At 41.8% G+C, this 15,712-nt stretch overlaps 1 protein-coding gene across 2 annotated transcripts in view; it reads left to right on the forward strand.

Moving 5' to 3' along the window:
• LOC122543221 (collagen alpha-1(XIX) chain) overlaps positions 1-15,712 on the forward strand; it is a 412,403-nt gene that overhangs the window by 156,202 nt on the left and 240,489 nt on the right. For both annotated transcript variants that reach the window (XM_043681707.1, XM_043681699.1), the window contains exons 14-15: positions 5,196-5,240; positions 5,626-5,679. In XM_043681707.1, coding sequence (XP_043537642.1) covers positions 5,196-5,240; positions 5,626-5,679 — 99 coding nt within the window. The remainder of the gene's footprint in view (positions 1-5,195; positions 5,241-5,625; positions 5,680-15,712) is intronic.

Raw genomic sequence — 15,712 nt, forward strand, 5'->3', positions numbered from 1 at the left:
TGTGCTAATATCTATGCCATTCTGCGCATGCGTTAATGTCTATGCCATGCTGCACATGCACTAATGTCCATGCCATTCTGCGCATACATTAATGTCCATGCCATTCTGCGTTTGTGCAATTTCAACTCTCGACAGCGCAGCTTTCTGTGAGAGCTACTGTACAGACAGCAGCTTTCTTACATTTCTTAAATGTACTGTGTCAAAATTTACTTTTGTTTCATTAATAAATATGATCTCAATTTTCATTCAAGCTGTGCTATACTTTGCATTAGACTTTTGGGTGATTTTTGAGCAATCATGAGTGATAAATCTTGCTGGTCTGCTCCTAATCCCACTTTTAAGATTGGCTCCATCATTTCTATTAAGCAATTTTCTATTGAGCGAGGTTTCACTAGAACACAACTATGGTGTTATAGGAGAACTACCTGTATAGAAGTTAGAATGTTATGTTGAGATTGAACAGGACATTTCTGAGGCCTCTTCTGGAGCACTGTGTACAATTCTGGTTGCCCTGCAATAAGAAGGATATTATTAAATTGGAGAGCAGTCAGAAATGATTTACCAGGATGTTACAAGGAAAGGAGGGTTTGCATTATAAAGGTAGGCTGGATAGGCTGGGACTTTTTTAACTGAAGCGGTGGAGGTTGGGGGGTTGGAGTCGAGAGTGTGGTGCTGGAAAAGCACAGCCAGTCAGGCAACATCCGAGGAGCAGGAGAATTGATGTTTCGGGTATAAGCCCTTCATCAGGAATGAAGCCTGTGGATCAGGGCTGAGAGATAAATGGAGGGGGTTGGGTTTGGAGGGAGGTACCTGGGAAAGCAATAGGTGGAGGAAGGTGAGGGAGAAGGTGATAGGTCAGAGGGAACCGTGATGGACAGGTCTGGAGGACGGTGCCAAATTTGGGACTGGGATAATGTGAGGGGAGGGAAATAAGGAACCTGTTGAAATCCACATTTATTACGTGTGATTACGGAGTCCCGAAGCGGAATATAAGGCATTCCTCCTCCAGGCATCGGATAGTAACAGTTTGGCAGTGGAGGAGATTTAGGATCTGCATGTCCTTGACGGAGTAGGAGGGGGAGTTGAAGTGTTCACCCACAGGGTGGTGGGGTTGGTTGGTGCAGTTGTCCCAGAGATCTGCAAGAAGGCATCCTGTCTCCCTGATGTAGAGTAGACCACACCAGGTGCAACTGATGCAGTGGATGACATTGGTAGAGGTACAGGTAAATTTCTGACGGATGTGGAAGGATCCCTTGGGGCCTTGGATGGAGGTGAGGGCAGTGATGTGGGTACAGGTTTTGCACTTCCTGCGGTGGCAGGGAAAGGTGCCAGGAGTGGGGTGTGGGCTGGTGAGGACCAGGGGGGCTCTGTCGTTGATGCATTGGGAGGCGTTGGGTTCAAGGGCAGTGGTGAGTGTAGTGGAGGAGATATGCTGGAGGGAATCATCAACCACTTGGGAAGGGAAGTTGCGATCGCTGAAGAAGGAGGCCATTTGGGACTTTCTGAGATGGAATTGTAATCCTGGGAACAGATGCAGTGGAGGCAGAGGAATTGGGAATAAGGGATGGCATTTTTACAGGAGATAGGGTGGGAGGAGGTGTAGTCTAGGTAGCTGTGGGAGTCGGTGGGCTTGTAGTATATGTCTGTGGTTAGTCGGTCACCAGAGATGATGATGGAGAGGAAGTGGAGGGAAGTTGCTGAGTTGGTCTAGGTGAATTTGAGGGCGGGGTGGAAGGTGTTGGTAAAGTTGATGAACTGTTCAACTTCCTCGTGGGAGCACGAGGCGGTGCCGATATGGTCATCGATGTAGCAGAGGAACAGGTGGGAGTGGTGCTGGTGTGACTGGGGAAGATGGACTGTTCCACATAATCTGACAAACAGGTCCCATGTGGGTGCCCATGTGGGTGCCCATGGCTACCCCTTTGGTTTGGAGGAAGTGGGATGATTGGAGAGAGAAGTTGGTGAGGGTGAGGACCAGTTCAGCCAGACGGATGAGAGTGTTGATGGCCGGCTACTGGTTGGAATGGCGTGAGAGGAAGAAACTGAGGGCTTGGAGACCTTTGTCGTGGTGGATCAATGTGTACAGGGACTGGATGTCCATGGTGAAGATGATGCATTGAGGGCCAGGGAAACAAAAATCTTGGAGGAGGTGAAAAGGGTATGGATGGTGTCACAAATGTAGGTGGAGAGTTCCTGTACTAAGGGAGACAGGACGGTGTCAAGCTAGGAAGAGATGAGTTCGGTGGGACAGGCGCAGTTTGAGACAATGAGTTGGGGGTTACTTTATAGAGGTTTATTAAAAATGAGGGTAGTGGAGTTCAAAACTAGGGGGCATATTTTTAAGGTGAGAGGAGAAATAATTGAAAAGAACATGAGGGGCTACCTTTTAACACAGAGAGTGGTTCATATGTGGAATGAACTGCCAGAAGAGGTGATGGATGCAGGTACAGTTATAACATTTAAAAGACATTTGGATAAGTACATGAATAGGAAAGGTTTGGAGGGATATCAGCCAAATGCGGGCAGTGGGACTAGTTTGGTTTTGGAATGTGGTTAGCGTGAACTAGTTGGGCTGAAGGATCTGTTTCCATGCTGTCTGATCTATGACTTTAGATTGTACATACAGCTGCTACTGAGCAGTGGTGGTGGAGGGAATGGATGTTTGTGAATGCCGCCCCACTCAATTAGACTGCTTTGTCCTGGATGGTGTCAAGCTTCTTGAGTGTTGTTGCAACTGCGCTCATCCAGACAAGTGGGGAACATTCCATCACACTCCTGACTTAAGCCTTGTAGATGGTGGACATCCTTTAGAGAGTCAGGAGGTGAGTTATGCAGCATAGTATTCCGAACCTCTGAATTTCTCTTGCAGTTACTGTGTTTATGTCATGGGTCCGGTTTAGATTTTTACAGTTGTAACCCCAAGGATGTCAATAGTAGAAGATTCAGTAATTGTAATACCATTGAATTTCAAAGGGCCATAGTTAGATTGTTTCTTATTGGTGACAGTCAAGGCCTGGCATTTGTTGGCATGAATGTTACTTGCCTCTTATCAGCCCAAGTCTGGATATTGTCTGGAACTTGTTACACTTAAACGTGGACTGCTTTAGTATCTGACGATTCACGAATGATGCTGAACATTGTGTAATCATCAATGACCATTCCCCACTTCTGAATGATGGAGGGAAGGTCAATGATAAAGCAACTGAGACAGGCCTGAGACAGTGCCCCAAAGAACTCCTGCAGAGATGTCCTGGAGGCTGAGAAGACTGACCTACAACAACAACAACCATCTTCCTATCTGCCAGGTATGACTCCAACCACCAGAGAGTTTGCCTCTGGTACCCATTAGTTTTGCTAGGCTTCCTTTATGCTACGCTCAATTGAATGCAGCTTTGATGTCAAGGACTGTCACCCTCATCTCACCTCTGGAATTCAACTCTTTTGCTCATGTTTGAACCAAGGCTGTAATGAGGTCACTTTGCAGGTTATTGCTGAGATGATGCTTGATAGCACTGTTGATGACCACCTTCCATCACTTAACTGATGATTGAGAGTAGGCTGATGGGGCAGTAATTGACTGGGTTAGATTTTTCCTGCATTTTATCTACAGGACATACCTGAGTAATTTTCCGCATTGTCAGGAAAATGCCAGTGTTGTAACTGTAATAGAACAGCTTGGCTAGTGAGTGGCAAGGTCTGGAGAACATGTCTTCTGTACTGTTGTCAGGACCTATAGCCTTTGCAGTATCAAGTATCTCCAACTATTCCTTGATACCGTGTGTAGTGAGTCGAATGTGCTGAAGACTAGTATCTGTAATGCTGGGGACCATTGGAGGAGAACGCAATGGATCATACACTAGGCACTTCTGGCTGAAGATTGCTGCGAATTCTTCAGCCATATCTTTAGGACTGAAATGTTGGGGTCTTCCATCATTGAGGATGGGTGAATTTGTAAACTCCTCCTCCAATTCTCCTGCTCTCCGAACTCAGTCTTTGCCTAAAGTCCACAAGCCAACTTTGCTTTTGGTGGCTGCTGGTAAAATGGCTGCTTGTTAGACATTGCATCCTGATTGTTCTTTCCAATGTTGTTAAGACAGTCTCTTAATCCACTTTTGACAATTTTCCATCATGGATAAGTAGGAAATCCACCTTGGTGTCTCTTCCTGCAAAGATATCCAAGCAGTGGCCAGGTATATGAATGGAAATGTTGGATGAGTGTCTCCTTCCCAAGATGACTGTTGCCAATTGGAGCCTCTCAAATGTCTTCAGTACTCTGAGGCCTTGTTTGGATCAGGACCACAGGGAGTGTTGCAATTATGTACTGACCCATCAAGGGATCATTGATACTGGATTAGGTAAAAGTGAGTTAAAAACCAGAGTGTGTGGTGTACCTGGTGCAAGGCTAGGAATGTCATATTATAATGGCTGTGATTCTGATCAGTGTCAGATCTTTTGATTACTGTCAGAATAGCTCTGACTGACTGTGATCCTATCTTATCTTATCTTACCTGTGGCTGAGGGGGCAGGATGGCTAGTCGGTGAGAAAGTAGTGTGCCAGGTAGGTGAGTGTGTAGGATGGTAGGTGAGTGGGCAGGTGGGTGTGGGAGTAGGGGGATGGCAGGTGGGTAAGACATGGGGAACCAAGTGATAAGGAATAGTGGCAGGAGTGTGAGCAGGTAGAATGGCAGTGGGGTGGGGGGGGTGGGGTGAGGGTGTAGAGTGACAATTGAGTGAAGGAGTAAGATGACGGGGGTGAGGAAATGGGATGGCAGGTGAGTGAAGGGGTAGGGAGAGTTAGGGTCATGAGTGTGGTGCTGGAAAAGCACAGCAGGTCAGGCAATATCCAAGGAATTCCTGATGAAGGGCTTTTGCTCCTTGGATGCTGGCTGACCTGCTCTGCTTTTCCAGCACCACACTCTCAACTCTAATCTCCAGCATCTGCATTCCTCACTTTTTCAGAGTTCAGGTGATGTCAAGGAGAACGCATTCAGATCATTTCAGGTCAATGGGGGCTGGATTAGTGGATGACTGGGGGGGCCAAGCAAAATCTTAAGTTTCTGAAACACATTGATTAGACTGCCTGGCTTCATTGCCTAAATGGAAGGGAAAGCAAGCATAGTTTATGCAACCTACCCTCATAATTTAAACCCTTTACATTTCAGTGACAATTTTTAATCTGACCAATATTTTTGCAGGGGGAGCCTGGCACCTATGGTTTACCAGGACCACAAGGAGAAAGGGTGAGTAAATTTACAATATTACACATGATAATATTTTGTTGAATCAGTGCGTGTCCTTCTGTGTACTGCCACTCCCTCTGATTCCCCTGACGTTGAGTCACATAGAAATGCTTGGCTACCTGATTTATTTTGTTTGGACACTTTCCATCTTTTGTCGCCTTGGACAATAAAAGAGCCTCCTTTACTCACCTTGAATATCTTTGTGACATTTTTTTTAAAAGTGGTGCTCATTCGCAGTGTCAAGAGATTAATCTTCTATCCCTTGATACTCTCAGAGCATTCCTGCGGAGGGTTAGCAACTCTACCTTGATGTGATGATGAAGTGCCAAATGCTTGGAAACAAGATGAGGTTGACATGGGGTATTTGCCAATGTTTATCTTGCAGGGTCCTGCAGGGCCTCAAGGTTTTCCGGGTTTGGTGGGAAAAGATGGTCAAAGGGTAAGTAAGCTTTACAAGCATTCAGTATGTTTGTTTGAGTCTTAGGACTGACTGGTCAGCCTTAACAGTTGTCAGCTGCCAGCTGAGAATGAGAAGGCCACTGGACCTAGAATGTGGGGTTTAGATCCTGTGGATGTTAAAGTGAGAGAGTGTAAATGTTTCATAGCATTTAACAGCAGAGAGATTGAAACTGGGAAAGGATAATTGATTCTTGCTTTTTTGCTTAATAATGGATTTGTGATGTCAGTGCATGAAAATGAAAGATTTCGTAGAGCAAGTGCATGCAGATTTCCTTTTATGTTTTGTGTAATAGTTTGATATTAAGATTGTTAAGTCATTTGGCAGTTGAGATCCTCAGTAGATGAAGGTAATCATGAGGCAATGATGTACAATTTGGAAACGCTCATCCAGTTAGTGTCATTTTTTTTGCCAGCTCTCTTCCTCCAGCCACTTTATTCAATGCTCTGGATGTTGATTATTCTCTGGGACATGATTATAATTCTGGAAATGCCAGGATCAATTTAGTGCCCATCTCCAGCTGCCCTTGAGAAAGTGGTGTTGAGCATACACTTTGATTTTTTTTAACTGTTTCTTGCTCCACAGATTCTGCCAGAGCTGTTGAGTTTCTCCAGCATTCTCTGTACCTTTGTTAGAGCCATTGAACCCATTCAGGCTTAAAATTACTAAATTAATTAGAATCATTTAAGATTAATTTTCAAAACAACTATCACTTTGTATAAGAGTAGTGTACGTATGTAGTTGGGAGATTTATGAAATTATAAAATAGTTTAAAAAAAGTCATTCAGCCCATTGAATTTGCATGAACTATTTTTCACTCTCATCTCCCTGAATTTTCCCACATCGTTGCAGTTTTCCTCTGAAAGTATTTTTCTAAATCAGTTCTGAATATTGCAATTGAATTTGCATCCACAATCCTTAGATACTCATAGAATCCCGACAGTGTGGAAACAGGCTATTAAGTTCATACCAACACTCTGAAGAGCATACCACCCCCCTAACATAACACTGTAACCCTGCATCTCCCATGGATGATCCACCTCACCTACAGATCCCCTGGACACTATGGGCAATTAAACATGGCAAATGCACCTAATCTGCACATCTTTGGACCATGGAAGGTAAGCAAAGCACTTGGAGGAAACTTGCACAAACACGGGGAGTATGTGCAAACTCCACACAGATTGTCACCTGAGGGTGGATTTGAGCACTGGCACTGTGAGGCAGCAGTGCTAACCACTGAACCACTGTTCTGTCTGTCAAGCTACACATTCTAAATCCAAACCATATGTTGCGAAGAGAAAGATTTTGCTGTCATCATCTTTACTTCTTTTGGCAATCACCTTTAATCACTCTCATTTGTATGTCAACCCTACAGCTATTAGATGCATTTGCTCTGTAATCTAGGGTCTTGATTATAAACACCCTATCAAATCTTCTCTTAGCTTTCTCTACTCTTAGGAGAATGACTAGTTGATCCTCATAACCCCTTGTCACTGAAACTTTTCCAATAAATCTCTCTGTACCCCACCTTTCAGAGTCTCCATGTCTCTCCTTAACTCAGTGCCCAGAATTTGATATAATATTCCAGTTGGGGTTGATATAATACTCCAGTTGGTGGAATTCATGTTTAATATTCATTGAGCAGAAGTCCATGACTTTTGTAATCTGGCTTTGCTTACAATGCCGAGATTCCCATGTTGTTCACTCCTGCCATCTTCAAAGTTAACTATGCATTATTTGTTTGGTCTGCTCAGGTATAGTGAGCTGAGAGGGGCATGTTGTGTTTAGATGGCTACATCTGGTCCCACTGGACATGTATTTGATAATGTGAGGCAAAACCTCCACTTCTTACTCTGTGTTACAAATATGTTTGTGGACGTTTTTTCTGTTTAATATTTACAACACAGATTAAGAAGGGGTTCCTAAAGTAAGAATTTCTTATTTTTGCTTTAACAAGGTGATCATGACAAATATTCGTAATCACATTTTCCTGACTATTATTTGAAGGGATTACTGGCAAGGCTAGAATTTGTTACCCATTCCAATTGCCTGAAAATTGAGTGGCTTGCTCAACCATTTTAGAGGCTAGTTAAGAGTCTACTACATTACTGTGGGTCTGTAGTCACATGTGGGCGGCACGGTGGCACAGTGGTTAGCACTGCTGCCTCACAGCGCCAGAGACCTGGGTTCAATTCCTGCCTCAGGCGACTGACTGTGTGGAGTTTGCACGTTCTCCCCGTGTCTGCGTGGGTTTCCTCCGGGTGCTCCGGTTTCCTCCCACAGTCCAAAGATGTGCAGGTTAGGTGAATTGGCCATGCTAAATTGCCCGTAGTGTTAGGTAAGGGGTAAATGTAGGGGTATGGGTGGGTTGCGCTTCGGCGGGGCGGTGTGGACTTGTTGGGCCGAAGGGCCTGCTTCCACACTGTAAGTAATCTAATTCAATGTAGACAAGGTAAGGATAGCAGATTTCTGTCCTTAGAAGGACATTAGAGAACCTAATGGTTGCCATAGAACTGGTTTTTCATTCCAGATTTTTATTGAATTCAAATTCCACCATTTATCATTGTGGGAATTTGAACCCCAGACCATTAGTCTGGGTCTCTGGACGACTAGTCCAGTGACATTCCCACAATGCCACCACCTCACCCCTCTTGAACTGCACTCACTCTGAATGTTACTTGCTGCCTGAAAGCACGGGATCTTTCAGTCACCTGTGTAGTGACCCAAGGAATTCCTAACTTCTGGTGCTGCTGAATATTAACCATGCCTCTGTGAATGTCAGAGAATTGTGAAGCAGTTGCCAAACAGAAACTGATCTCTGGTGGTGATGACAGCTCTGTCAATGTATTTATAGCAGTTCAGCAATGGATCAGAAAAGAGGCTGGAAATTTGATCAGAGTAGGTTCATAAATTACAATTTCAGTATGTACTGGTGCACATGCTAGAAATTGAATACTGCTTCTCCTAAATAGAGGTAGCAGTCAGAATATACAGTGCAAGAACTTTCACTTTTTATTATAACTCTGCATCATAATGTAGATTAGTCAAAACTGTCAGCGAAACATTTCATGTCGGTATCATAACATGTTCAACAATTGTAATTTGTTATTAATGAAGAAAGGGAATAATCTTTGATTGTTAGATTAGCCCAGTAATATTTAATCACAGCAGAAGTTTTGAAGTCAGTATGATTTGTTTCTTTTAATGTAAAAACTTTTATTTTCAAACAAAGAAACATTATCTCCAACTGAAGTATTTTGAAGATGAATTATTATAAACAGTAGATCAAAAGGATGGGTTAGAATTTTCATCACTATATAACCAAATTCCAAGTCGCACATTGGACCCTCAAATACGCTTGTATCAATACAGTTATGATTTATTACAATGCAATCATACAAAAATATCTTGCATGCAATAAATCACAAATTTTACAAGTGGCTGAAGTACATGGGGCTATGATGAGCCATCTGTTGGGATAAAAATTTTATAGGAAACAGGAAAAAGGTAAATTAAAACAGCAATTGTCTAAAATACAACATTTTAAAGTTTCTTTTTCACCAGCTACATTTTCCTCAGTGACATGGGGCATAGAAGCCTTTAATCATTCAAATGTTACACAAATACTAAAGGACAATAACATTGCTCACAACATTTTGGTTGCTGTTTATTCAATTAACTCACCATTAAACAGGGATTATCAAATAAGAGGTAACTACAGCTGCTCATAACCTGCAGGCTGCTGCTGAGACAAAATCAACCCCAATGGATAATCTTCCTTTCTCTTTCTGATTTTAGAAATGCTGTCCCAACTGACCTTATATTTTGCACTACCTTGAACTTATCCAAAGCCCTGTTATGCCTGTACTAATTCATACCAACACTTCTGTGTTCACCAATGTGTACTGACTCCTGCTAATGTCTGTATTTTTAAAAATACAGCCAGGTATGAAAATTTCTCATGGTCTCTCTTCCTCTCCATCTCTGGAACCCCTACATTCCTGTGATCATTGAATTCTGACTTCCTGCATATCCATGCTCCATTTGCAGCTGCGCTTTCTATTTCCTCTGGCATTCACTTCATAAACCTCTCTGCCTCACTACCTTGTGCTCCTCCTTTAAGACACTCTTTGAAAGCTGCCTGTTTGATGAAGCTTTTGATCATCTGTTCTCTTTGATATTTGATCCTATCATGCGGTTTGGGTGGGATGTTTTTACAGTGGTATACTGTTATAGACTAGGCCAGACCCCCTCAAAACATTCTAAGAATGTAGCCTAGACCCTAACTTTTTCTTATTTTGAAGGCAGATGTGAAATGGGTGTTTCAGGTGTGATGCAACTGGTCAAGCCACTTGGCTTTAAGCAAAACAGTATTTATTTAAACAGTACAATTGAAACATGAACAAAAGAAAGCGGAATTTAGAAGAACTAACTATTGGAAAACTTAACCAACCCGATACAGTAACTAATACTAATTAGCTATTCCAATACAGTAGCATCCCATAAACACAAACCTTGGCAAAAAGGTAAACTCAAACACAGATTCTTGCATGCAGAAAGGAGCAGCATCCAGAGAGAGAGAGACTTGAGAGTTCTTTACTGAAGCTTACAACTCCCCTGGATTCCCACATCTCGTGACTACTGTAGTAAAAACAGACTAGAAAAAAAAACTTAACTGGGAGAACTGCCCACTCCCCTTTCCTCGTTAAACTAGATACTTCAGTACTTCTGCCTTTATGACAGCTCTTCAAAAAAACCAAGGGCAAAATAACCTTTTTAAAGTTAATGCGTTGTCACAAAAATTGCTGTATAATTGCGGAAATTGGATAATTATTTGGTTAGAAATGGTGTGCAGAGATATAGAAAAAAGAGGGTGATTGGTACTAGGTAATAAAGCCAATGCAGACACAATGGGCCGAATGACCTCCCACTGTGCTATAACTATTCTGGATTCTGCTTTGCATTCCCTTCACCACCGGCACACTGTGACAGCAGTGTGTATATCTACAACATGTATTGCAGAAATTCACTAAGGCCCCTTTGACAATATCTTCCACACCTCTGACGACCACTACGTAGAAGGCCAAGGACAGCAGATACATGGGAATTCCACTATCTGCAAGTTCCCCTCACATCACGCATATATCGCTATTCATTCAGTGTTGCTAGATCAAAATCCTAAGATTTTCCCCTCTGATGATACTGTAGAGGTATGTACAAAACATGAAATACAATAGTTCAAGAAGGCAGCTCACCACCACCTTCTCAAGGGCAACTAAGCATGGGTGACGAATGTCAGCTGAGTCAGTGACACCCACATCCCATGAACGAAGAAGAAAAATCTTTGAATGTTTGAAAGATGGTCATAATGTTAACATTAGCAGGGAGATCAATGATTGGAACAAATTGAATCTTCCCAGCCCAGATGTGGAAAGCAAGCTGCATTGTACAGGCTGAAGGTGCATAAGAGCTCCACCAGCTTCCAGAAATGAGTTCTGGAAAGGAAGACCCAGCTTCCATTATGTTACTCCTTCCATAGTCAATTAATGCCAATTAAGGGGCTCACCCTACTTGGGCTGCAGCTCCAGACGGGATGGAAAAGAGCCAGCCAGTTAGTAAACCAGTGCAGTCTTTGGATAGGGAAAACATTCCAATCTGCAGTAGCTTATGCTTGACTGAAGGACTGGCCCTAGTACAGGGTTAGTAAACTACCCATCGCTTCCAATACCCCCTGCAATCCTCAACTCCAGAGGTCTCTCCCCCAGATAACCCTGATCTTTCTCAGCACTGATGCTGGTATCATTCCTGCAGCAATTACTCTATGGAAGGTAATGGTTGTAAAGGAGGTAATGTTATATTGTTGAGTAGGGACTGGGTTGGCTAGGACTATATTCACTGGAGTTTAGATGAATGAGGGAAATATTGTAGAAACCTATAAAATTCTAACCAATTCAAACTTGTCCTCATGACCCCAGAACATTAACCATTGCTAGTCTACTGACATCACCACACGCCATTTGCCTTCTCATAACTACCTTGCTATGTGAGACTTGTGAGGCTAATGCTCTAGGTTCAAATCCTACTATAGCAGCTGGTAGAATTTAAATTCAATTAATAAAATCTGGAATGTAAAACCAGTGATGTGATCACAATGATCACATTGCTGTAAACTCATCTGGGTCACTACTGCTCTTTAGAGAAGGAAATCTGCTGTCCTTATGTGGTCTGGTCAGCATGTGACTCCAGACCCACAGCAATGCGATTGACTCTGAAATGGCTGAGCAAGACTCAGTTCAAGAACAAATTGCAAAGGGCAACTAATGCTGTCCTTGCCAGAGACCTCCATATCACATGAAAGAATAAAAAGATGAAAATAAATGTCTTTCCTCGAGCTGAAAAGACTTTCACTTCTAATCTTGTAAAGATTGACCATGATTCATCAGGTGTTAGCTCCTGAGGAGTTCTCTGATGTTAAAGGAGTCAGCTTCTAGATAAGAGAAAGTAGCGAACACTACAGAAAATAAAGACCTTAATTCTATATCGCACTGCATTAGTTTTATGGAGAACATAGAAGTCCTTTGTTCAAGGTACTTAGGTAAGAAAATGCAATTAAAACAAGCTTTTATTATCCTTAATTACAATGCTTTTATTATCTCATTGTTGTCTGTGGGACCAATAAATCTTGGACTTGCTTCCCATGTGGGAGAGGAATGTAGTGGATGAAGTTGGTCTCATTGTTGGTGTCAAAAGAGGTGCATAGACAAGCGAGTGACCAAAAACCTGGAAGATAGAATATTTTAGGGAAAATGTGATGTTACACACTTTAGCAGGAAGGGTAGTGGAGGTGAATATTATTTAAATAGATAAAGACTGCAGAAGGACACAGAACAGAGGGATTTTCCTCTTCAATGAATCACAATAAGCTAGTATCCAAGTCCACTGGGTAATAGAAAGGTATGTGAAATGTTGGCCTTTATTTCAAAGGGGAAGTAGGGAGGTTTTGCTAAAACCATACCTGGCATGAGTCAAATGACAGCTGGAAAATTGGGAACAGTTTTGGACCCCTTATGTGAAAATATTATGTTGTTCATCTCGGAAGGGAGAACAAAAGAACAATGTCTTACTTAAATGAAGAAAACCTGCAGAAAGCTGTAACACAAAGCAAGTTAGAGGACCTTCTGCATAAAACACAAAGCTAGCACACAGGTGCAATAGGTTATCAGAAGACTAATGGAATACTGGCCCTTATTTCAAGGGTGTCGGAGTATAAGAATGTGAAGTCTTATTGAAATTATGCAAGGTGCTGGTGAGACCACACTGGAGTACTGTGAGTGGTTTTGGTCTCCTTATTTAAGAAAACATATTATTTCAATAGAGGCAGTTTATAGAATGTTCACTAGGAATATCCTTGGTATGAAGGAATTGTCTTATGAGGAGAGGATAAGTAGGTTTTGTTACCATTCTTCAGAATTTAGAAAGCTGAGAGGTGACCTTCATGAAACGTGCAAGATTCTTAGAAGGTTTGACAGAGTAAGCTTTCTTTATTACCTGCAGAAAGGTTGTTTTCCCTTTGTCGGAGAGTCTCAAGCCAGAGGATGTGATCTCAGAATAAGGGATCACATAATTAAGACGGAGATTATGACAAACTTATTCACTCAGAGGTTAGTGAATCTGTGAAATGTTGTATGCAGAAGGCTGTTGAGGTTGGGTCATTAAGTTTACTCAAATCTGAGGTAGACAGATTTTTAATCAGTAAGGGAATCAAGGATTATGGGGAAAAGGCAAAAAAGTGGAGTTGCAGGGTTTTGTTTTCAAATCAGCAATGGTCTCTTTAAGTGGTGGAGCAGACTTGATAGGCTGATTGACCGACTTCTGGCTCCTAAAACTTCTGGTCTTATTAATCAGGTGAATCAACAGCTATGAAACATCAGCCCACCTCTTGCTATACTTGACTTTTTTCCCCATTAGGTCTCATGAAAACGTATTCATAATTGCCCAATTTACATTACCATCCAAGTTTAATACTCCCAACCACCCACCACCATTGACTTCTAAATCTATCCACTCTTCACTAAAATAGTTTAAGTACTTATCCTAACACCACTCATGATAACTACTGTATAATCCAACAGGATAGATGTTAACAACCAAAACATGACAGTAGCTGTGTTTCAGCACTTAATCCCAGATTCCTAACACACTCCCAGTATGGATCACTGTCAGCTCTTGAAATAATATCCACCGTGCTTCCAGCACAAGTTCTGTCAGTGCCGAAAGTAACATGGCATGTTTCCAACCTTTGCGTCAGCCTCAGAAACAAACTGACGTATTTGTACTCTCTGTCTTTGTCATTTCTCATTGGCGAGTTTGTCATAGAATTAATAAAATTACTCTAAAGTTCAAAGAGGAATTCAAAATGGAAGAGTGTCATGAACAGTGATGCTGAACCCTTATGTCAGTAGTACTGTTGGATTCATTCAGGGAAAAGCCTGCAATCTCTCAAACGCTTGACAAATCGGCTCCAAAATTTATTGGTTTCCTTCTTCATGGGAATAATGAATAAGAACTGATGAACAGATGAGGGTATGTACTCAGATGGCCTTACTGATTGTTGTAATTATCCTAGCATTACTTTAATATATCATTTCATCAAAGTCAGATTTCCATTCAATATTGTCTTCTTTTATTGTTATTATTTGCTGATACGTAAATTATTTTAAAGAACAAACAATGTACTGCAAATGAAATTCCAAGTAGCTTTTTCTGTATGGACAAAGAAGTGAATTGAAAATGAAAGCAAGGAAGAAACTTCTTTGCCCAAAGAGCAATTGAAATGTGGCTCTCGCATCCAATGGGGGTGGCTGAGGTGAACAGCACTGATACATTTTAAGGAGAAGCCAGATGAGCACTGGGGAGACAAATATAAGGGCATATTGCTCAAGTGAGACTAAGAGGAATGGGAGGAGATCTTTGTTTTGAGCGTCATGGCTGTCTCTGTACTGTATATTCAATATAGTCTGATGTGTTTCCACTCAGACCGAAGTACTCATTTCAACCTTACTTTCTGTCATCTCTAATCATCCCAATAGATTTATCAGCACTCACCCCAGATGATTACCAGCCATGATTAGTTCTGCACAGGAATAATAAAATGCATTAAACATCACATTTTGTCATCCTGGTTTATCACCTGAATCTAAGCATTGTATTTCCTTACACAATGTGCATTAGTAATTGGGGAGTGGAACATGGAGAACAACTAACAATAAATTAATCACAAATATATTTAATAAATAGAATTTTAAGAAGAACTCTGATTTTGACAGCAAATATTTTAAACGTGCAGATGCATTTAATATTCTAGTCTCACTCAATTTATTATTTATGGAAGCTTCACGTGCATTTAAATTGAATTATCTGATCAGATGTAAAGTGGGATGGGGCAAGGTGCTCATTCCACCAAACTGTGCCAGTGAAGAATAATTTATTTCATTACAGATGCTGTCTAATTTATTTCATCTTTTAAAAAATATGAATGAGTGCAGGTAAACTTTAATCAATGGCATTTTTCTTTCCTCTCCTTTGGTGATTAGGCGACTTCTCAGACATATTAGCCAAACCTTACAATAGGAGAAAGTGAGGACTGCAGATCGTGGAGATCAGAGTTAAAAGGTGTGGTGCTGAAAAAGCACAGCAGGTCAGGCAGCAGGGCAGTCTCTCTCTGTGGCCTTGCAGCATGAGGGCTTTTGTCAATTAATCTTTTCTTTCCTCCACTTTAACAAGGAACTTCCCTTTTCTTCTTATTTACACGCATTCCCTTCACTTGGTCAAAACTTATTACATCTCTAACATTTTGTAGGTTCTCAGGACAGGTCATAGACCTGGGATAATGGGCTGGATTTCCAATGCAAGTTCAAGAGCTGGATATTGGATGACTTTCAGGCCCCAGGTCACCTGGGCCAACTCTCACAACACTACTTTGAAATTTTAAATGACCTAATTGGCGAGGAGA

The sequence above is a fragment of the Chiloscyllium plagiosum genome, chromosome 3 (genome assembly GCF_004010195.1).
Source record: "Chiloscyllium plagiosum isolate BGI_BamShark_2017 chromosome 3, ASM401019v2, whole genome shotgun sequence".
Taxonomy (NCBI): Eukaryota; Metazoa; Chordata; class Chondrichthyes; order Orectolobiformes; family Hemiscylliidae; genus Chiloscyllium; species Chiloscyllium plagiosum.